This window comes from Rhinatrema bivittatum, chromosome 2 (assembly GCF_901001135.1).
Source record: "Rhinatrema bivittatum chromosome 2, aRhiBiv1.1, whole genome shotgun sequence".
Lineage (NCBI taxonomy): Eukaryota > Metazoa > Chordata > Amphibia > Gymnophiona > Rhinatrematidae > Rhinatrema > Rhinatrema bivittatum.
The window spans coordinates 305403384-305427503 of record NC_042616.1 but is presented as its reverse complement, the minus strand read 5'-3'; the positions used below and the strand labels follow the sequence as shown (position 1 = coordinate 305427503).

Below are 24120 nucleotides of genomic sequence, written 5' to 3'. Positions count from 1 at the left end.
AAAGTGGATTTGGGTCTGTAAACCCACCTTGAAGAGGATCCCCCCCCCAACTGCTACAAGGTGCACAGAAATCTCCCCTGAAACTTCTTGGGCTGCCTTTGCAAAATGTAAAAGCTGTCCCTGTTTCCAGCCCCAGGCACGCCTCCGCTCAGCCCAGGTATACTTGTTATGTGTAACGATGGCGCATGCACATAAGTGCAGGCGGCTTTGTAAAAGGACCATTTCTGCATATTAATAATAATTATCTTACCCGCACGAGGCCCTCTGAAAATGACCCTGTATGTCCGTGGGAAAAGACTGCCTGAGTACAACCGACTTTCAGGTTGACTAAGTGGAAGTGCTTCCTTAAGGCTTTTGCATTGAACAGTCAAACCTTTCCATTCGGAAAGCAGCACTTACCTCCTATAGTTAGACCAGACTTGTTTTGCTAAAGGTATCCCAGTTGGAGCAGGCAGGTCTGTGCCAGCAGTGATAAATCTTCACTTTAGGCCCTTGCTTGTTCCTGCATTTTTTTCCATAGCCAGGTCATTAGAAACAGAAATACTTCAACTGCTCCCTGGATTCTTAACCAAGCCGGCCTTTGCTACTCAGATCATGGATGTCAAGGTTACACAGATTATTATTTATTACTATTTTTTTTTTTTTTTAGGTGTTCTCACATGGTTTTGCTTCAAAGGTCAAGCCTGAAATACTTTTTTTTTTTCCCCCCGCAATGAAACAGTTTGCAGTTGAGTATAAATAATTCAGCAGGCTGTCAGTTTCAAGAACAAAATAACAGCAACAAAAAACCCCCCAAAAAAACAGAAAGAAAAGAAGAGAGGGACCAGAGTGCACTTTTTTTAGCTTAATCTATAGTGCTGAGTAGTGAGGTTTCACAGAGCGTTCAGTCTGAAAGAGACACAGGCAAGGTCCTCCACTCAAACCTGTCTCAGCAAACAACTCCCGGGGGGGCTCTACAGATTCCGAGGAGGACACCCCCCCCCCCCAGCCCGCCGTGCTCAGTGATTTGAAACGGCCTTGTGTGGCTCTTCTGAGTTTGGAAACCCCTGATTTTAGGCAGGTTCCAGGTTAAAATATGAGGCAATTAAACGTAATTCAGATGAGGTCTTATGGAAATGTGAAAGGGGAGGAGGAGCCAGGTTTTTACACACTTTGTTTACTGAAAGTTTACTTTGCATGTGGCTGTTGGCAGAGTGGGCGGCTCGGTGGTTAGAGTCACAGGCTGGTAACTGGGCTCCGGTGCCCTGGACCCCTTAGCTTTGCTGGTCTCCGTGTATGAGGGCTTTGGAGCTCCAAGGGTAATGGAAGGCTCGTGGATTGCAGGCTGTGCTTAAGGGAGAGGCATCTGGCTAAGGCCCTGTGAATTGTCTTCTCTTCGTGGAGAGGATGGGTGTGTGCAGCTGAAAATGTTTTGCTCATTTGGAGTTCGTCTTTCATTTTGGTTTCTTTAGTTTCTTTTTTTTTTTTTGTTGTTGTTTTTGCTTTTGCCTGCACAAAAATGTTTTTAATGCACATAAAAAAAACCCAACCCCATGTGACATGCCCTGAATTGATTGTACGTGCTCATTTAATTGGATGTGTGCTCATTTAATCTCATATGTGCATAATCGACTCGCGTACATGCATATTCCATTTAGTGAGTGCTTAAAAAAAAAAAAAAAAAATATACGCATGAAATAAAGCAAAATGAAACCAGTGGCAGCAAATCCCTAATTGCTATAAATGAAGGATGCAGAGTAATGATTATATAGATGGGAATAAGTGTTATTTTTTTTTTCAGTTAAATTCATGCTGGTTTGGCATGCCAGTAGTTCCTAATACCATGCAGCTTATTAAGACATTATCAATTTTTTTTGGCTATAGTTTTTTTAAGAACTTAAGAAATTGTCATGCTGGGTCAGATCAAGGGTCCATCAAGCCCAGCATCCTGTTTCCAACAGAGGCCAAACCAGGCCACAAGAACCTGGCAATTACCCAAACACTAAGAAGATCCCATGCTACTGATGCAATTAATAGCAATGGCTATTCCCTAAGTACAGGGTAATGCAGATGAGAATGAATTTACTCAATCCTACATTTAAGAAGTAATATTTCAAAGCGATAGTAACTCAATAATATACCTGGACTTGACCAACATTACTCAAATAATGATTTTATTTATGAAATTGTAACCGAACTTTATTGGCACCTGTTAGAATGTACAATATCCTACGTTTACTTACCTTAGTCTATGTGCCTATTTGTAAACTGTTGCGAAGGTATATAACTTAGCGACGGTATAGAAAAGTTTTCAAATAAATAAATAAATAAATAAACTTGATTAATAGCAGTTAATTGACTTCTCCTCCAAGAACTTATCCAAACCTTTTTTGAACCCAGCTACACTAACTGCACTAACTACACCCTCTGGCAACAAATTCCAGAGCTTTATTGTGCGTTGAGTGAAAAAGAATTTTCTCTGATTAGTCTTAAATGTGCTACTTGCTAACTTCATGGAGTGCCCCCTAGTCCTTCTATTATTCTAAAGTGTAAATAACCGAGTCACATCTACTCGTTCAAGACCTCTCATGAACTTAAAGACCTCTATCATATCCCCCCTCAGCAGTCTCTTCTCCAAGCTGAACAGCCCTAACCTCTTCAGCCTTTCCTCATAGGGGAGCTTTTCCATCCCCTTTATCATTTTGGTTGCCCTTCTCTGAACCTTCTCCATCGCAACTATATCTTTTTTGAGATGCGGCGACCAGAATTGTACACGGTATTCAAGGTGCGGTCTCATCATGGAGCGATATAGAGGCATTATGACATGTGCAAATACTGTTTTTCCTCCACTGATTCTTATGTAGCTTTAGTGAACTATTGCATCTGAGAATATGCAAATTAAGCCTTATGATAATAGGAATGTGGACAGGTGCTTTTGGCTTCTTGCCCATACATTGCACTGACATTGTGGTCCAAGCATGCGTAGGATGCTTTTCCCCCAGTTGTTTTTTTTTTAATGTTTTTATTAATAGGGTTTTCATATTGGCAGAACAACCTTGCATGTTTACAATGGGATAATGAGATGCATGCAAGTGAGGCAGGAAGATGCATTTCGTAGCTCGGAGCAGGGTGTTCCTGAAATGTTTCATTACCATGCCCATTTTTGTCCTGTCCAGCCTCCTACATAGCTTCTACTTTGATTAGCAATTTATTTGTATTTGCTAGCCTTGCTGAATAGCTATTCTTCTCTGACTCCTTTCTGATCTCAGAATGGGTAAATCAACCCCTTTAATGCTAATTCCTTCAAAACAGCATTCTAGCAACAGGTTTTTCTGGACAGGGGTGCCTCCCACAGTCATGTAGAAGCCCTGGTTTTCATTTAATGAAAACCATATATTTTGGTGTCAGTTGGCACCATGGAAATGAATAGTGTTATGCCATATATTCTGGACTAGTTTACTACAAGTCTTGACTAGCTTTCAGGAACTATTACTCCCTTCATTAGGCTCTGTGATACTTGAATGGTATCATTGAAGGTTGAATGCATCCTGTCTGGTGAAACTGTTGCTGACTTATTGATTATACCCTGAACACAGATGAATAAACACCAGTATTTCAGAAATAGCCCTCATGTCTGTTTAGATGGGAGTTGATGGTGTTTCTGAGTCTCGGCATTGCTTTAGGGATTAAGGGGCCTGTGTACTAAGCATTTTTCCTACAGAGATGGAATGGGAACAACCCTTTAAAAGATCAGGCCTAAATAGAACAAGTGCCTTGGGTTTACCATAGTACACTGCTTGTTCTTATTATGGATTGATACAATGGCATTGTGATGTCAATGGGAAACAAATATGCTATCAAGCTTGATAGTTTATAGGCTTGTGCTTTGTTTTATACCATGCTGTATTCTCATTTCAGCAGGATAGATTACACATCCATATTATCTAAATGATGGGTGCAGCTCTGTCAACATATTGGGGAAACAATGTAATATTTCAAGGTCTTATTATCTGTAGCAGCCTGTTATTTTATAAAATGGGATTGTAAAGTAAAGCTAGGAAATATGATCTCAGTTCTGGGGAGGGAAGAGCCTATTTTCAAATGAAGATAGGACACTGTCTTGTAATAGATCTGTTAATTGCTTCTAAGTCTATTTAATAGGAAAGAAATTACTGAAGATGGTCATTAAAAATGACTGAGAAATTCCTCAAACTCTGTTCTTAAAAAAACCCAGAACAAAACAAAAAACAAAACTAAATAACTGAATGCACATTTAAGTTTGTTCCCTTGCAGTGTTTGCAGTTCATGTACATTATTGCTCAGCCTCGTGGTGCAATCCAATTTTGAATCTGTTGATAGTGGCCTTGTTTTTGTCATTAGGCACAGTTGTTAGTGGGAGATAGCGGGTGTCTTGAAATAAACATATGGTGCATGGTAACACCTATAATTTACTTAATCTTTTCTAATTCTAGTTGTTGCTTAACCAATTTTCCATTTTAGCCTATTCTCTGAAGAGAAAGTAGGGTTATGAGATTGCTGGATATGTGTGTGTGTGCTCCTAAAACTTGTGTTGAGAGTCCTGTTCACACCAAATTTTTAGGATCTGTAGGGAAGCGTTAGGACTCAGAAAGGGGTGTTTGTTTTGGATCCACGCATGCTTGCGGACCATGCACAAAAAGGAAGCTCCTTAGTTCTGTATGGAACTTCTTGTCTTATTAACATTAATTGTAACATTTTGGATACTGTGACCAAGGCCCAGCAGAAAGGAGGCGGCCCAAGGTATGTGTGTATGAGAGAGAGAACATCTGCATGTATGTGTATATGAAAGAGAGAGCCTGTGTGTGTATGAGAGAGCCTGCATGTGTGCATGCTTGAGGAAACGTGCCTATGTGTGCAGGAGAGAGAGGGGAGAACCTGCATGTGTGTATGAGAGAGCACCTGTGTGAGCCTGAATGTGTGTATGAGAGACAGAGCCTACTTATGAGAGAGAGAGAGAGACTGCATTTATATGAGAGAGCGCCTGCATGAGTGTTGGAGAAGATAGCCTGTATGTGAGCCTGAATGTGTATATGAGACAGAGCCTATATATGTTTGTGTGAGAGCGCGCCTGCATGTTTGTGTGTGAGAGAGAATGCCTATGTGTGTGAAGGGGCGAGACAGAGGATAAAGATTCTGTGGCCCCCCCTTCCCCCAAATACACAACAATTTCTGGGTGAGTAGAAATCAAAAGATTCTGGTATTCCTTTATTTGATGGTATGGAGAGCTGGAGATTTTTTAATCCTATTTTAAATTTTGGGCTGTTATTTTATGTCTGCTGTTTAGAAATATTTTAGTGGTATTTGGAAAATATTATAACAAATTTATGTGACATTTTAAAATTGTTAGATGTTTGTGGTCTGTTTTGACATGAGGAAATCGGATACCCTGTGGACCTGTTTTGAAAAAAATCTCCCGGGCTGATATTTTCCTGCACGCTGCCCCTGGTGGTCAATGATATGAATGAGCATAATAGTTATGAGTCAATAGTCTCGCCACCCCCTCTGCCCATGCAGGCTTCTTGTTACGAAGGTTTAAAGGCCCTGTACTTAGTCTGACACGGACTGCTATTGCCCCCTGAAGCAAGGTGCCTTGTCCAGGACCAGACAAATGAGGTTTGAAGGAAGGAGTAGAGGATCCTGATGGGGTGTGGAAGCTTGCTAGGGTGGAGGGGAGAAATTTTAGTTCTACTCCAGGGAACAAAAATAAAAAGGTTAATGTAGGCCTGGTTTTAGTGTAATACTTGTGAGTTTATACTTACCACACACACATTATGACCATCTTATCCTAACAATCACATTCTGTTCATTCCTTTGTTTTTATTATAATTTAAGGACCAGAGAATTTAAGAGTCTGAGATATCCACGGGCCAAAATAATCTGGGTAAAGAAAGTGGGCCTGAATAGACTCTACAGTCACGGTTCTGTCCATCCCTTACCTCAGTTTATTCTAGCCTTTTAAAAACAAAGATTATCATCACGTCTTTGTGCATGGGATGCGTGTTAGGTGCTAAACTGGAAGAAGGGAATGCTATAGAATTCAGCACTCGCATAGACACCAGTGTGGCAGGATAAATCCATGTCATTGTTGAGCTCCTTGAGTTTATCCACTGTATAGATACAAAATACTTTCACATATAAGACTTCTGTCTCTGTAGTAGTTTTATGTGTCAGTCTTAGTGTTTGTTTTTGGTGGGTTTTTTTTCCTAATTTCTTGGTAAAGGTGGTGATTACATTCATTAGACTCCTTTTTTTTTTTTTTCTTATAAGGAAATTGGCCTGATAAGATGATCATATTTGTATCTTCCGTATCTCACCCCCAGTTACTTTTGAACCGTTCATCCACTTTCATTTAGATCTCTGCCGCAGAGAGCAGTGCATCCTGTGACCCCCCCAGCTCACACATTTTATGTAAAATATTAAATGGTTAACTGAGTCTTACTGTTTAAATTTGAGCCTTGTTTAATTGTTAAATATATTAACTTCCTTGCAACAGCAGGAGCCAGGCCCCAGGGAGTGAGTGATAGAGGCTGGCACTACGCAATGCTGCCAAGTTGCCCACTTCCAGGAGGGGAGACTTTTCGGCCAGTCCTGGTTTTGAATTTACATCCCACTGCATTATGGTATTTGTAGTCTCTGTTACCCATTCTAATTAGTGCTTCTAGTCCCATAATGCATCAGGCTGGGCCTTTCAGAAATCCAGAATTGGTCTAAAATCTCTCTTCAGGAACTGGTTTAACTTGGCAGTTCTGCACTATGTGCTGTGGGGACAGGCGGAGGCAAGGCAGGCCCTGGACTGGCGCCGGTACTGGGCCATTGCCATGGTTGTTATCGTGTGGGCGGACTACTGGAGTGCTTCCAGATTCAGGGTTTGCCTCCTGCCTGATACAGTCTACAAGGCTTCTAAGACAACTACTCCTTGGGGTGACTTTCCCCAGAGGAGCAGCATTCCAAGTGGCTCTACCTGGTTGTAATTACCTTGAGGTGGATCCCTGCTCCTGTGGGACTTAACGATCCCCCTAGGAGGACCCCAACTCCCTCTGGGTGGAGTTAGTCCTAGACAAAAAAAAAAATAATAATAATAATTTCTTTAGTACTTGAGGTCCTTCTCTCCCTCCCTCCTCTCTTCAGCTCTGGCACTTGGCAGCTCTCCCATGAAGTTATTCTCTTCAAAAAAAAAAAAAAAAACCCAGAAGAGAGAGCAAGGCTGCAGCAGGCAGAGCAACTGCTGCAAGTAGTTCGACCGTGACCCGCGGCCCTGTTACATTTCATGGAGGTAATGCATAATCAAGGGGGGAAATTAGAAGAGGAGGAAAGCTGTGGGGAAGGACTGTACCCCCTGGATCCAGCTGTGAGAGAAATTGTGCTTTCTGAAAGTGGATGCACTTGTGTGTACTGTTACAAAGCAGACTATTTCCATAGAAGAGGGAGCGGCCTTGAAGGTTGCACAGGATAGGAGACCTGAGGCTATCCTTAAGCAGGTCTTTGAAGCAATGAAACTGAATTTGCAGATAGTTTGTTGTTCCCTGGTGGTTCACTCTTGTTTATGTCTCTCTCAGGAAGTCAATGAATCTGATGTGAATTCCATTGCAGTGATGGAACCAACGGCTGCCTTTTTGACAGATGTGGGCTGCGATTTAGTCTGCACTTTAGCCAGAGGGGTGGCTTCGGTAATAGTGGCCAGGCATCCGTTATGGCTGAGAAATTGGTTGACCGAAAACATTCCAAAGCTTCTCTAATTTCTGATAGCATTTCATTGCCCATCTGTTTATTTTGGCCAGGTGGATGATAGTATACCCTCACTACTATACTTTTCCACATCACACATGGAATTTCAGCCCATAAAGTTTCTACTGTGCATTTAGTCTCCTGCAGGACTTTATCCTGTTGGAATCTGTTATCCGTAATATAAAATGCCACCCCTCCACCAAGTTGATCCACCCTATTGTGATATAATTTCTACCGCAGTATAGCACTCTCTCATTGATTATCCTTCTTTCATCAAGTCTTTGAGATGCCAATTAAGTGTACCTTTTCATTCAGTGCTATATAAATTCTGCCATCTTATTTTTTAGACTTCTGGTATTAGCATACAGACATTTCAAAGTATGCTTTTTATTCCCTTGATTCCCAGACTCTGGGGAAGAAGCACGTTCATTATAGGTGCAATATAAATATTTTAAGTAAATAAATGGTTAGTGGATGAGTGATATCGGACAGGTTTATCATGCTGTTTGGAGGATAATGAAAAGGAGACGTGGCTTCCAAAGCCACAATAACAAGATGGATCAAAGAAACCATTTCTTCAGCATATATACTCAATGGCAGACAAGTGCCAAAGATGCTCCATGAGAATGCAGGCATCTTCCTGGGTGGAAGCATCATTGGCCTCCCCAAGAGAAATCTGCAGGGTTGTGACATGATTATCTCTGCATTCATTTTCTAAACACTATAAGCTAGATGCACAGGCAAAGGAAGAAACTGCCTTCAAGTCCAGGGTTCTCAAGAAAAGCCTCGTCTTCCTCTTGCCTTGCCTAGGAGGTAGCTTTTGTACCTCCCAAGTGTATTGGACTTATCTATCAGGTGAAAAGGAAGGTAACTTTGTTCTTAATTGAGAAGTTTCTTTCCTCGGGCTCGCCCAGAAATAATGGAGCCATAAGTAGAGATGCCTGAAGTATCAGTCTTCCCTCTCCAGCCTCTCCTGAGAAAGGGAATGGCTTTGAGGATAACTGCAAAATTATATATATTTATGAAGTGGGCAAAAGAATTGGGTCCTTGACCAGTTGCTTTGGCAGAAGGCTACTGGCAAGGGCCTACGCCCCTTTCTCCCCCCTTATGAACAGAGTGAGGCCATGGAAAAAAGGTGTGGGCTCTTTGTCTCTGGCAGCTGAGGAACAGCATAATCCCAAATGTAATGAACTGGTCTAACAAGACTCAAGATTAAAAAAAACAACAAAAAAACCAGGAAAGAGCAATTTTACTTTTTTGAGGTTGCTTTTAAATCTTAATGTCCGTTCCTCCCGATCATATCCTTCTTGATTTTAATCATTTTTCACAATAAAGAAAACTTCTCTAGTCTCTTATTTGGCTTTTTTGTCTTGAATAGATAATAAGCTGTACGAAGAGGGGATTGCCTCTTATGTGTAGTAGTACAATGCTGTGTGCATCTAGTAACTATAGAAATGATTAGTAGTACTAGTAACTTCAGTTATGTCCTCATCACATGTCAGCTGATAGAGACAATGGATTTAGCAATAGTAGATTCTTGGAAATCCAGTTTTTAGACAGAAGGCAACTAAGTAGAAGAGTGAAGGGATGATGTCTTTCTAGTGTATAGAAGTGGAGGAGGAGGAATTAACTTTTATTCTTTGCTTGAATGCCCTTTAATCACCTAATAATATATACTGAAGTGTGGAATAAAGGAAAGAAAAAGCATGATCTGCATGTCTTGCCGACCATTAGGAAACAACAGATTCAGACTGAATTATTTCTGAGACATCTGTCTCTGAGTGCCTCTACATTCCATTCAGTATTTCCTTTTCTATTTGTTTGTTTTCTTTGCCCTGCAGTTTTTCTTTGCTCCTTTTGGGCTTCCAACTTAACCCGAATCAGCTCTTCTGGGGCTAGAGCCTTCTTTCACAACTACCTGGCATTTTCCCCATATTTGTTAACCCATTCCTTTCTTAGCCCATCCTGGACTCGAATTGTCATCTTAGCAGTAACAGTTCATAGCCAGGAGTCACAGATTATCGATCCCTCCAGAAACAAGTATGTGTACACTCTAGAATCTAGATTTTAGGCATTGCTATTTAGTGATTGAAACTCCCTTTCCACAGCCCAGCTGGACTTGAATATGGAACCTGGATCTCCTGTATGGCAGAACACTGCCATTAAGCCATTGGGTTGGCCATTCCCAATTGTTAAAGGTTAAATGACTTGCTAACAACCTGATCACATTTAAAGAAACTAGTGGATGCTATGATTTGAAGGTGATTTGCCTCCATCTTGAACCTTAGAATTCCAAGGGTGAAGGTTGGTGACTCTCTGTCCCTTGGAATCTACAATTTGGAGTTCAGCAAGTGTTGTCACTCTTATTTTTTAATATTTCCCTTCAGCCCCTAGGTAAGTTAATTAGTCAGTGGTCAGGCATTCCATGTGTATGCATACGACATTCAAGTATATGGTACTATAGGTAAAGACTGAACAGAGGGTGTAGAGAAGCTATGCTTGCTTGGGTGCAATTTGTGAATGATTAGCTTTCAATAAATGAAACTTAAATGCTTCAGAAACAGACATTCATTAGATACAGAAAGCTTCCTTACTTATTTGAACCCCTCAGTTAACATTAGATGACACTGTAAAATTGGAAGGAAAATCCTGGGTACGGTTCTAGATTGTGAGTTGAACATTCAAGCTCACATTTCAGGTGTGGTTAGGTCTTCATACATACGACATCGCTTAATTCATAATCTAAGGCCTTATTTAGAATAGAGGGATTTACTTTCAGTAACCTGTGGACTGATGGCTACCCAGATAGACTCCTGCAGGTCATTGTATATTTCTTTATTAAAGATTCAGCTAAACAGATTGCAAACTATCCAAACTACGGCAGCCTACGTATACATTGGGGCTGAAGGTAAGGAACCATATTACACCAGCCCTGGAAGGTCTTCACTGGCTGCTGGTAATGATTAGGACTCTGTTCAAGATTTTATCATGGGTTCCTTAATACATCGCTTTATCTTCAGGACCGTTTGGAGGCCTATATCTCAAATAAGATGTGCTGATCTTCCCGGCATGCTCTTTTTTTGTATTCCACATTTGAAAGAAATTAGTAGATACAAGAAAGAAGACCTTTTCATTGGTAGACCTTGAACTTTCAGAATACTATCCCTAAAGAATTAAGGCTTATGGGGAGTTATTTGGGCTTTAGAAAGCACTGCAAGGCCTGTCTTTTTAACATGACTTTTATCTGACAGTATCAGTCTGGTTTATAGGGCTCCCATTTTCAGTTATTGTTGCAGCTGATATTACTTGTATTTATTTATTTATTTAAACTGTTTTTATATACCGTTGATTAGACAAAGTCCATCTCTACGGTTCACAATTTCTACATTACATTAACATAGAGAGAGAGGAAAAATTACAATTTCTCATAAATATAAAATTCACTAAAAGACAGTAAATTATTAATTAAAACTTCTAAAAGGCCATCTAAATATGAATTATAAAACCTAAGAGTATAAAATTATAACTTACGGATATGGTTAAGATAATTAAAAAATAAAATTTAAAAGTAGAATAAAATAAAATAAAGGTGCTGCCCTTCAAAAGATTCTACTTAGATTCATTTAGTTAGGAGTTGTGCATTGAGGGAGAGATCTGAGGCCCGATTTGACATGGCTATCTTTACTCTGTTGTGCAATATTAGGAATGTATCTGTGGTTTATGTCAATGCTGTGTTTCTATTGTCATATTATGATTGTCAGTCAGTTGTTTTATTTATGCTATATATGTTAATGTGCTTCACCTTGAGCCAGTGTGGACAGGAAAAAACCCAATTCCAATATAATTAAAGATAAAAATTCTGAATAAGTACAATATGGAAGCCCTGAATACACAAAAGTGAGGGTAGGTGTATTGAGCAGGGATAAAATATTGAAAAAAAAAAATCTTACAGAAGAAGAGAAAAAGGTTGTTTGTTTCCAGATAGCCAAATATGCAGTTGTTAATCAGACCCATTGTATTAAGATAATAAATCTGATAAGCAATTCATTTCAGCAAAGCGTTAACCTGTGATACCTTGTATATAGTTAATATGTTTGGATTCTCATGTAGTTTGTGCTCTGTTGGCAAGATCAAGAGTGAACTAAAATTAAAAATGTGTATGTAGTATCTGACAAAGCAGGAACCTTTCCCAACCCTGTTGATTTACATTTGTGACAGTAGGAGGGCAGTTTTGAAAGTCTATTTCCATGAGTAAAATGTGTTACACTCCTGCACACTGGAATTTTGAAAATTGGCCACCTTCAATGCAGGAAAAAGTAATGTCTGGGTACTTTATAACATGCAAACTTACGGCCGGATTTTAATCCACCAAGTGTGTAAAAATCGCCACTTATGCGCATGGCCGGGCCCTGTGCGTGTTGCGCACATTTTAAAAAGGGCGGGCCCTGACAAATGGGGGGTGGGTGGGCGGGCTGGGACAGCACCGTTCATTGCTGTCCCCGGCCCTGAAGTAACATGAAGAAAAAAAGGGGATTTAGAGGGTGGGGAGGAGAGGGGAAAGGGAGGTTACGGTAGGGGGTAGGAAAGTTCCCTCCCTCCTAAATTGGAGCAGAGTGGGAGGGAACTGGGGGAGCCCCGCTCTCATCACTGCACGAATTTGCAAAATTTTACCCCCCATTGCGTGTGCCGCCCACTCACATGCGCGCGGGTTATAAAATCCAGCACGTAAGTGCGCGTGGCCCATGTATTTTATAACATGCGTGCACCGGAGTATCCATGTGCGTGCGCCGGGTGGTGCACCTACACGGACGCGTCTGCACACCTTTTAAAATCTACCCCTTATACCCTCCTAGTCAGGTGGTGTTCTGAAAGGCACATTTGAGTGGATGTAGGAAAATATGCGTAGATCGCATTTTTAAGTCTATGTGGGGTTTTTTTCTTTAAATGTTTCCTCCCAGAAAAAGCGCATGCAAACATGGCTACTTTGTATCTGTGGTAATTATCAAAGAAAAACTATGCATGTCATTGTGTTTGGATTATTGGTGCAGAGCTCACAGGTAAAAAATAAATAAATAAATAAATATCCTCCTTCCTCCTGGTATTTGCATTAATGTGGGCAACTTTTATTATTTCCCCCATAAAGGTCTAAGGTGATGGTACTATGAGCCTTCATTCACAACTGCCAGAATATTATTCCCTGATTTTGCCCCATTCTCCTAGTAAGGGTTCACAGACCATAGAAGCCTTTGGAACCTGGTAGTCATGAATCCTTGAATGTCATCTATAGGTGTCGGCATTGTGGGATAATGGAGGTATCCTTCACCCCCAAGGTAGTGGATGCTGCCTCCACATGGTCTCCAGTCCTGCAGGCCCAGTGGGCAGAAATTAGTTCTGGCAACCAAGTCCATTTTTCTCGAATGGCAGCATGCAGAGCTGTTGCTGAGTTGCTGGTCTTGGCCTTGCATTCCCGTATTGCTACCTGATAATATTCTGTATTCATTTTGGTTTCATTTCACCAACATGCAGCACATAGAAGCATTTCTGTGGTGTTGAAGTATTTAAGATGAGACTTTTAGACATTTGTTTCACAGTATGAATTGTTTGATGCTTATTTATCTTTACTGTTCATTCAAGACCTGGTTCTTTATTTATTTATTTTTTTTTACTTGAGTAAATCATTAGCACAGTAAAGTCATGGTTGCTGGAAGGATCAAGGGCTGGAGAAAAAGAATAAAAGAATTGTTATACCTGAAGGTAATTTTTACCTTGAGAAGGAAAGAACGTGGTTTGCCATTGTTACAGACTTCCTAGTAGCGCCAAGGCCTAGAGTTTGTGCTGTTTTATGAGCTTTCCTGCTTGTGTACTCAAATTACTGGACTCCATGTCCTCCCTGTATAAAAGAAAAGCAACATACGGAGGTTTGTGTGCTGTACAGTACAACATGATACTTCTCCAGGTTCTTTGCAAGGACTCCAAAGAGCCAGCAAACAAAATGATCAGTAGAGCGGGACACCCTAACTCAAGTCAATGACTTACTCAAGAGCCCAAATTCTGCTTGTTGAGTTAAATATTGCACGATCAAGACGAGATGCGATTATAATCAGGCTGGGGAAATGAACTCTGCAGCAGTGACTCTGAAGGTGAATCTAAGTGAAGTCGACATTTAATACATGTGTTCATGAACTTGAGTTTATGAAACCTTTTTGTGTGCATTTTTAGCGTGCCCTCTGAGCACCGTCGCAGAGGACACATCACATCAGGGAAGTGAAGTGAGACATGGAGGAAGACTAAATTACCATGAAAAAAAAACTAAAACCGATGAATGTGCTCTGTGGCATGCCAAAACCTGTTTCTCTTTTACCTCCCATGAAGATTAGATTAATTTTTAAACTTTTTATTAAAGGGTTGGAATGGGATTAAATATTTGCTAAACATTGATAGTATCTCTGTCTCACCTAAGGACCAGACGTAGAGCTGGTATTGTGTTTTCCTGTTAATGTAATGGACCTTCACTCTTATGTTGTGATGGTTTGCAATGCATGTGATGAATTGCTGTAAATTCTACGGAATTTTGCCCTCTGGAAAAGAAAATACAGAAACCTTCCACTAGTCTTAGTTTATTTTTTTGTTTTTCTCTTAGTCATTGTGGAAGAAGATCATTTGTTGTAAGGGAAAATTGCCATGTTGGAGAAAAGTATTAAGAGATTCAGAACAAGAGATTTGCTGCTGTTGCTGTCTCTTTTTATTTTAAGTTGGTTTGGGTTATTTAATGAGGTGATGATTAGAGGGAGGGGAAAGGTGGATTTAGCAGTTATCCCATGAGTGCTTGGAGAAGAACTGGAATTCTGCCTGCATTTACTGGACTGTCCAGGTGATGCCTCGAGTAGTGGTCTGACAAAAGACTCCAGGAAGGGGAAAGTTAAACTCTGTTGATTATCTAACTTTTAACAAAGGTGGGGAAACATTTTGTTTGTCTTTCCAGGATGAACAAAGGAAGCAGATCTTCCAGCATATTCATTGGGAAGTGTCTGGGCATTCCAAGGGCTTAAGTACTATTTTTTTTCCTGTCATTTCTTGGGTCTTTGATTATAGCTCAGGCCCTTCATCCAGGTTCCTTCATGAGCATCTCCTTCTTTCTCTGCATTGTAGTCGGCAAGCAACAGATGGCTTTTTCTAAACAGAGGTGAAGCAAATTGTTCTTCTAGAACCAGTTCTTGCCTTGTTAACAATTTCACTTGCCACATATTTGTCAGGATAAAGAAGGTTAATCTTCTTAAAGTCAATGAATCTTTTTTTTTTTTTTTAAATCCATCTAGTAAAAACAAAGGGGTGCAACGAATGTTTTTCAAATAAGCAAGTGTGATTTCCATTAACTCTTGTGAAAACTATTATTACGTGTATGTATATAACATCCAGTGGGAAAAGAGTCTCAGAAGAGCACTGTGATCACAAAGAGTAATTCTAGCAAACTCTGAGGTATATTGTACTTGAATACTGATGAGCAAAGTTTCTTGTGAACCCCTCCCCCACAATCAATGAGAAGACTGTCTGGCATATTCTCTGAATAGGACACTCGTATAATCTATGATGTGCATAGCATACAACCAAATATGTAAAATCCTACGCCAAGAAAAGAAAATCACATGTGCATTACAAGATTATTTTTGAAATAATTCTTTCAGAACCTTTCCCCATTTTCTAAGGTCATTGTGTTTAAGTCCCCATGTCCTTGATGTTAATCACCTGACATGGATCGTGTCAGTGTGGCCTGAGAGAGAACTCGGAGCTCTGCGTGCACCAGTGATGACACATCTGATCCGGATAACCAGCTTCTTTACTCCCTAAATCCTTCACATTTAGGGAGGCAATTTTGGAACTGACCAGGAAGTAAAATTTTAAAAGGAAACTCCTCACGGACTTTCCCTTTTAAAATCCGGCACTAGTGGGGGGGCTCTGGGTCGTACCAGGATTTCAAATTGAAATCCCATTGTTTACTGTCCTGCTTCCTACCCCAAAGCCCTGCTTGGCATACTTTTGGCCACTGAGAGGAGAGCAGTTTCCAACATGGGACGTTTACCTAGGTCACTGCTTAGCTGAGCAAATTTCTTTGAAAACTGTCCTCTTAAAACAGGACCTCTGATTTTAAAAAAATGACATTATCCACAGTTATATGTAGCCGCCAGTCATTATAGCTAGGTGCGCCTACATAATCTGGGATCCTGCTTTGTGAAAAGGCCTTTAAGCCTCTTGCCTAGAGCCCCAGAGATGACAGTTAGAGCCCCCTAGGGGTCTTATGTTCTGACTACCTGCAGAGTGTTTGAAGGAAGGAGCCCTAGAGCTAACATCTCTGTCCCGGTTCCTGTAATAACATGGGAGGTTCCAGTTTCCCAGCCATCTCCTAGACTGGCCTTTTGTTTGGCCCTTAAGAAGAGTTAGAAAATCTGTTAGGAAGCTTCTCGTTCCAGGAGGAGTTCTGCCCTTATGCATCTGGCGACTGAGTAACTAACTCGTTCAAATTGAGCTCTTAAGACCCTAATTCTGGAATCTCCTGGCCATTTCTTGGACTTTTTATATTTTTGGGGCTAACAGTAAAACCATATAAACAGGGACTCTGCGGTCAGCCATTGGGGCCCAGGAAGAGCTTGTGAGTTAACGGTTTAAAACTGGTTCAGCCTACCCATAAAGAATAGCCTGATCATGGTATTGCGTTTGCTGCTAATCTTGCTGTGGCTTAAGAATATCTATCCATGTCTGTGATTTGCCTGTTGATGGGACTGTTTATAAATATCCCCTTCTTGAAAATAAATTGACTTAATTTTGCAACCACAGTTCCTGGAGTGGGCTAAATTCATTAAATCTGTTCTCAGCTGCCTAATGATATAAGAGACTGATATCCTAGATCTGTAACTACATTAAATTCTCCGGAGAAGGATTTCCTTGTCTGCACAGAGACATAGTCAATCCTCCTACCAGATTGTTTCACCCTGTTGGTCACTACGCCATCTGTTTGGGTGCTTAACAATTGTGGACAAACGTCGATGTATGGTGATTACCCCAACATAGGATTGCATTGCGTATGAGAGTCTCATTCACAAAGTGTGCCTTGCTTCACTGTCCTTGAATTTTTTTCCCCCCACTTTGTTCATCAGTATATGGCTAGATTACACCATTGAGGGCCCTATTTGCAAAGCATTTTACCCATATTCACAAAAATAAGGGAAAACCTTTAGAACATAGGCCCCAGAGTCTGCTAGTACTGCCCTTTGAGGTTTATACATAGAAGGGATACACAAATAGATACAGTAAAGACATTTCAACTTATCCCATCATTGGATTTATTTCTTGGGATCAGCCTTTTATAGTTGCCCTAGAAAATTGTCACTTAATCTCTTTAATATTATTGGTGACTAACTTTTATCAAGCTAACATTGGGTGAAGATGATACAAGCCCATGTTTATAAATTTGTTATTGTGGTAAACAGCTTGTTTTACTCAATTTTGTATTATTAAAACTGGAACCTATTCCCATGTAAAGAATGTCAGACTTGTTAAAACGATATAGACACGTTTTCTTGTTGCTGCTGCTGCTCGGGACTGGGGCTATCCTGGCCTGTTCTCACGCCATCTGATATACGGTATTTTGGTGCCTTGCAGTGCCGATTTTCAGTGGTAGAGTTGACCCAGAAAGGTAGAGCACTCATTTATGAGATCCAGCAACTTTCCCCTCCATGGGGAAGAAGTAAAAGACTGATTAAATAGGCCTGTCGTGTATTGGGATGCAAGTTCAAAAACTAGGACTGCTCAAAATTCTCACTTCAGAAGATGGGTCAGTTGCCATTACTTTTACTAATCCTGGGAAACGTAATTGTTAGCATGCTGCTGTGCTGCATTCTTATTTATTTAGATTTCTATTCTGCTTTTTGGCACTTCAGACATTTGGGTAATATAAGTATTTTACATGTTGATTTAGCCAGTAAGTTCCTCTGTGGTCATAAAGCTGCTTATGGTGGACAAAAATTAACAATTCACAGATTCCCCAGACAGCAGGCAGGAACTCTTTAAAATGTGTGGATTTGCAGGAGAAGCATAGCTGAAACATGAACAATTCAATTTATTTGATTTAAACTGCCTCTCCCAAAGCTCAAGGCAGGAAATTTACAGAAAATATTACAAAAGAAACAGGCTGCTTCCACATTTTCCCATACAGTAGGGACTTGCATGATTGGCTATGTTAATATTTTACTAAGTTTCATTTAATGCATGGCGCGTGATTTATAAGCACACACTAGGAAAACTGCCTTTATAAATCTGGCACATTTTCTCACATGAGACCACATTGCTGAATGAGGAAGTTTCATGGTTGCACTTGTGATAACACACAAGACGAATACTTGGGGAGTTTTTTTCCTAGACAAATTAAGGTCCTGATTCATCAAGGTATTTTCCCATAGACACAGGATAGGAGAAAAGCCTTGGTGAATCAAGCAGTAAGTAATAAAAATGTACAAACAGGCAGATATCAGCCTGGACTGATGGATCTTTACAGTTTTCAAAAAATCCAAAGTGGATCCACAGGCCAATGAAATTCACTTCACTTTTCTTCAAAAATCTGATGTGAAATTTTGAAATCCTCTTTGAATTGCTTTCAGAAGGTTTTTGACAAGTCACAAACCTCCTTAGTCTACTTCATTTTGTCTCTCGGTCTGTCTCCTTTCCGTGAACTCTCATGTCTCCTACTCTTTGTCTCTCTCTGTCTCTCTCCAGCCTTTCTGATGTCTGGCTTTCTGGCAAAGCGGCAATGGTGCCACTTCTCTCCTAAAAATGGTGGGTGGGATGGGCTGCATCAGTGCCAGTCTTCCTTCTCCTATGAGACATGATAGGGATGGGAAGTAAAAGTAAATGGTAATTTGGAGAATGTAAATCGTTGACTAACTAGCTGAGCACGATTGCCGTTTATTGCCTCGAGTCTTCTTTGCATCATGTAACACTTATAGAAAAATAAGCGTACAGCAGTATAGGGTCTGTGCAATAATGTTTTAAAACAGTCCCTGCTGACACCGTGACCACTGGACACAGATTAATAGAGCTATATTAGAGGAGAGTTGCCTGAACTCTGTCTTATTCAGTGGCTTACATTTAACTTGCCAACGCTTATGCTTTAATCTATTTTCTTCTGTTGGATCCTTCTTCCAATTTTTGAATGAAGATCTTTTGGCTATTGGATATCGTGGTGCCCGACCATGCCAGGGTATTGGAACCCTTCTAATCTGTCTGTAACATCTCATCTTTGGATAAGGACGGCTCTTCTGAGCTAGTGCAAAGATTGCATTTAGTTATTTAAGTTGTCCAGCCTCAGTGAGTGCAACCTTTGTCGAAGTATGAAGCGTAAGCTTGTTGAAGCCTTGAAAAAGGGGGATGGAAGCTCCATCCTGGCCAACGGCACTTTGACAGAAGGAATCTTAAGTCTGGGGCCGTATTTTCTGCCCACTTCATTCTTCTCGCTGTTCCTGTGTTGTTGTAAGCTGGGTGAGTGTTTACTCAGTGTCAAGGGCTGAAGAAAGGCAGTCCCATGGGAGAGCTGCTATACAAACCGAGTTCAGGCAGCTCTCCTCTAATATAGCTCTATTAATCTGTGTCCAGTGGTCACGGTGTCAGCAGGGACTGTTTTGGAGAGGAGGTGGGGGTTATTAGTGTATTGTGCTTGGTCGTCTGATTTAAGAAGGCAGAGCTATTCCAACTGTAGTTCCCTCTGGAGATTTACTGCACCCTGATTTTAAGACGTGGCAGATGCACAGAATGACAACATCAGCCCTGTGTTGAGGGTATACTTTTGGAGAGGTTATAGAAGGGTGTTTGCTGTTTTATTTTTTTTTTTGTATGAGGGGTTGTTTGGAAGTGCACAGGGCTGGGCGTAGCTTTGTTCTCAGTGTGAGGCGTGAGTGCTATTTTATGGCAAATCTTCATTCAGTTTTGAATAGCTCTGTTGTGTTTGGTTTTTTCTTTCAAGTGTTTTAGTTCTGCCTAATGCCTGCTGGAGCTCTAGGATTTTGAATGTTCTTAGTTATTTGCCAATGAACGTTTCATTTGATGAGGGTTTCAGTTTGGTGCTCGCTAGGGGTTGCTTCACCCCAATTCTGGACTTTATCTTTCCAGTTGAAAAGTACAAGCCGATGAATAAAATTAATTGCATCCTATGTTTAAAAAAAAACATGCAACGCGGAGGCTATGTGTTACTCACACATTGGCTTCATCTCTCACATACACACACACAGATTTCCTTTATCACACACACACACGTATGCAGGCTTCCTCTCTTACGCACAGACACACACACATGTAGGCAGACGGGTTTCCTCTCTCACGCGCACACATGCGCTGCTTTCTCCTTCCTTTCTTGATCTGCCAGCAGCCCTACTGGGGCCTCTGTCACTCTTCCGCTGCTGCCACTGCTCCTTGTCTCGTTGAGGTAGGAGAACCTGTTCCATGGACTTAGCAGTCTTACTTCTTCTTGGTTGTCTGTAGGTTGGGCTCTGCCGGTGGCCCTGCGGCCTCTCCAGTTTTTCAGCTGTGCTGTGTCTGCACGCGGGTCACCGGCCAACCATCACTTGGACAAGGGACAGATTGAGGACACCTGCTGCTACCACCGCCACTCCCCCCCCCACCCCCCCCGGGTGTGCTGCTCTGTGCAAACGCACGGTATACATACCTGATCGTGCCAGACCTGCCCAGGCTCCACGACAATCCCGTTTCTCTGCTTGTTGGCTCTTAGTGTTCTGAAACATAGTGCAGTCTCATTCAGTGACAGCTAAAACAGCCTTGTTATGTTTTCTGCATGGGTCTTAATATCATTAAATCATCGGCAGCCATGTTGGGGTTGTCTGTAGGAATCTCATCACCGTATGTCATTAGTGACCTGGCTGTACCTCTGTGACGGACACAAGGAGCGAGGTAAAAGAGCCTACATAAGTTATGCACATACATTTTGAAAAGCAAATATATGTGCATAGTTGAGTTCCCCGACCAAAGTCTGCCTCCTGGAATGGCCTTTTTTTTTTTTCAGCAACTCAATCTAGATTCCTGGTGGCTAAATTTAGTTGCTCAGCTCTCTGCTCTTTTCAAACGTGCTGAACTAACCAGGCGACTACTTAGTTATCTGACTTAATCCCTTTGAAAACTGTCCTCCAAAAGGCCAGCACGGTACGGAGAGTTTCAAGAGCAGCGTAAGAACAGGCTGACCCGGTGGCTCAGTGACAAGTGCTGTGCACTGCCGTACAGAGGACACGAGTTTCATTCCTGGGCCAGGATTCTGCTCCCTGGATCTTCCAGGGCTGGGGATGCTGCTGAGTTAAGTGCTCACAGCCCCTGGGGGCGAGGTAGTCCCATCCATCATTCAGTGCAACATCTACCAACCAGATTTAGGCTCCACTTTAGCTGGGATCCTGTAGGAGTAATGAAGAGGCATCAGACAGCTTTCATGGCAGGCAGGAAGAGAGAAGGGCAAGAGGGCTTAGCCCTCACGAGGCTCTTCCTTTTATTGTACATTCATACAAAGGCAGATGATGTGTCATTACATGATTGGCTACTTTCCCATAGCAACAGAAGAGTCATTACACCATTGGCTTTGGCTCAGGGGGTGTGCACGGATCATATCATTGGCTGCTGAAATCTATACCTCCTGACTTTGTCCTGCCTCTGACTAGGGAACACCCAGCCCCTCCCCCAGGAATTCAGGGCTAAGCACAAGCCAGAGAAATACATGAAGTCAGGTATCCTTTCCTAGGCAGAGACTTAAGCACAAGTGATGCTTTTATTCAGGCAAAGGTCAGGGAGAAGGGAAGTTAGTGTTTAAACCCTGATGAAATGGCTTGCTGGCAAGCGCATATTTCCCACAGGATCCGAAGAGAGCCACAGTCTGTGGCCCTGGCCAAGGATTGTCACTGTGATAGCCAGGCTAAAAAAAAAATCCTAGATATTGTTCATGGTGCTATAGGGCAGTAAAGGCTGATTCTAATTGAGCTGAACACGTAAAGAAGCAGGAAGAAAGTTGCTAGGCCCAAAAAACCCAAAACAGGCAGACCAGCAAGAACATCCCCCTACACACACGTCAAGATTCAGAGGTTGTGATGCTACAAGTGTGTGATTTTTGGCTATGCAGGTTCCAGTGCTTTGAGGAATTCACCTTGGCACCAGCAGCCCCTAGTGTATTTCATTGATATGCTATTAAGTATCTTCTAAGTGTCTACTTTTACCACAGTTGCTATTAATTTGCTTATTTTTCCCAAATATTTACCTTCCAGAGGTCAAAAAATGTTTTGGATGATTGGAGCCCTTGGTGAGCTTTAATAATCCCTGCTAATGTACCATATCGTGCTCTTATGGCAAGGAAGCAAAAACCTTCATGTATCTAATCTATGAAAGGATTTGTTGAGATTTAATTAACTTTTGTTTTTCTCATTTCAGCCAGAGAACTCAGAGACATTTTTGAGTCATGTAACTGGAGCAGTAAGTAATTTCTCTTTTTATATTTTAGTCTGACTAATCTTGTGCATGTTTTAAAGAAATGCTTTCAGTTCCCCATCCTAGGTCTCTTGCCCATTTAAAATTAAGGGGCCTGTTTACTAATAATAGGTTTAACAAAGTTAATTCCTGTGGTAATTAGTAAACTGCAATGAATGAGTACCACAGTTTAGTAAATCCTGCCTTGCCCTGTATTGTGAGCTTTAAAGTGCCAGAAGGCCCTTGTAAATCATGGCCAAGTCCCCAGGACAAACTAATGTGGATAAAAAAATAAGCCTCCCCCTCCTTGACGAGCCCTCAATTCCTTCTCCTGTTAATAGGGTAGGCGGGTATTTCCAGCCCTTGATGTGAAACCCCACCCTTGATGTTAATTTCTGTCCCTATCCAGGTCACCTTTCCCCCTCCTCCTTACCCCAGGGTAGCCGATGGGAGTTCCTAGCAGGACCAATGCCATAGAAACGTGACACAGAAAAAGACCATACAGCCTATCTATTCTGCCCATCCACACACCTGTTCAGTTCTACAATCCCTACCACTCCCTCAGAGATTATCTGTGCTTTCTTGAATTCACATACTTGTCTCCATCACCTCTACTGGGAGGCTGTTTCATGCACTTTACCACCCTGTCTGTAAAGAAATTAGACTACTCCTCTGTCTACCACCGTTCATCCTTCTCCCATGATCCTTCATTCCAGAGTCTCCTTTCCATTGTTATCTCCGAGGTATATAAATGTCTATCATATCTCCCTTTTCCCATATTTCCTCTAGGCCAGTGGTTCCCAACCCTGTCCTGGGGGTCAGGTTTTCAGGATATCCACAATGAATATGCATGAGAGAAAATGTGCATGCACTGCCTCTATAACATGCAAATGTTCTCTCATGCATATTCATTGTGGATATCCTGAAAACCTTAATGGCTTGGGAGAGGGGGGTGGGTGTTCCCCAGGACAGGTTGGGAGCTACTGCTTTACGCTATACATGTTTGGATCTTTGTCTGTCCCCATATACTTTACAGTGAAGATCATTGATCATTGTAGTAGCACCCTGTTGACCAACTCATTCCTGTTTTTTATCCTTTTGAATGTGCAATCTCCAGAACTATACACAATATACCAAATGAGGTCTCACAGGGGACCTATACAGAGGCAATATCGCCTCCCTTTTTTTTTTCTGCCCACCATTCCTCTCCCTATCTACCCAAGCCTCTTTTTGGTCTTTGCCATTGCCTAAGCCATCTGTTTGGCCACCTGGAGATCATCAGATACAATCATCCCCAGATCCTGCTCTTATTTTGCGCATTGAAGAATTTTACCCATAGACTGTATTGCTCCTCTTGGGGGTTTTTTTGTATCCCAAATGCAAGACTCTATATTTTTTTTTTAGCATTAAATGTTAGCTGCCAGATTCTAGACCTTTTCTCAAGCTTCGTTAGATCCTTCTCATGTTTTCCCACACCTTCCTGGCTGCACGCCTTCTAGGATTTGGTATCATCTGCAAAAGCAAATCTTTCCCAGTAGTTCTTCCACAATATCGCTTATGAATTGCTTCTGCCCTGCTAGTGCTGTCATTCAGAACGGTGGCCCCCTAGCTCCCCTTTGCCTCACTCCTGCCTGCAACCTCTGTAGCTGTCATGGGATAAGGGTGGGGGCCTGAGGTTGGAGGGGACCTGGAGGGACGGGAGGATCTTTTTTTAAAGATTTGGGTTGGGGCAGGATTTCATGCTGGGGCCAGGCATACCAGCTTACCCTGTGTTTGAAGTAGGGTGAGGAGGTAGGGGCGATGAAGGGGGAAGCTTCCTTTTTGGCCAAGGTTTTTTGGGGTGGGGGGGCTTGGCTAAGGTTCATGTGTCTTGCATATGTT

The 24120-nt window shown here is 41.6% G+C and overlaps 1 protein-coding gene and 1 long non-coding RNA gene across 3 annotated transcripts in view; one reads left to right on the top strand and one right to left on the bottom strand.

Annotated features, from left to right (window-relative positions):
* TNS3 (tensin 3) overlaps positions 1–24120 on the top strand; it is a 592547-nt gene that overhangs the window by 129817 nt on the left and 438610 nt on the right. For both annotated transcript variants that reach the window (XM_029589689.1, XM_029589690.1), the window contains exon 4: positions 22204–22245. Coding sequence is in view for 1 of the 2 variants with exons in the window: in XM_029589690.1 (XP_029445550.1) it covers positions 22204–22245 (42 nt within the window). In the remaining variant the exon portion in view is untranslated. The remainder of the gene's footprint in view (positions 1–22203; positions 22246–24120) is intronic.
* Positions 17899–21239, bottom strand: LOC115084606. Its single transcript, XR_003854606.1, has 3 exons — positions 21154–21239; positions 20450–20516; positions 17899–18607 (listed from the first exon to the last, which is right to left on the bottom strand). It is a non-coding gene; the product is annotated as an uncharacterized LOC115084606 (long non-coding RNA).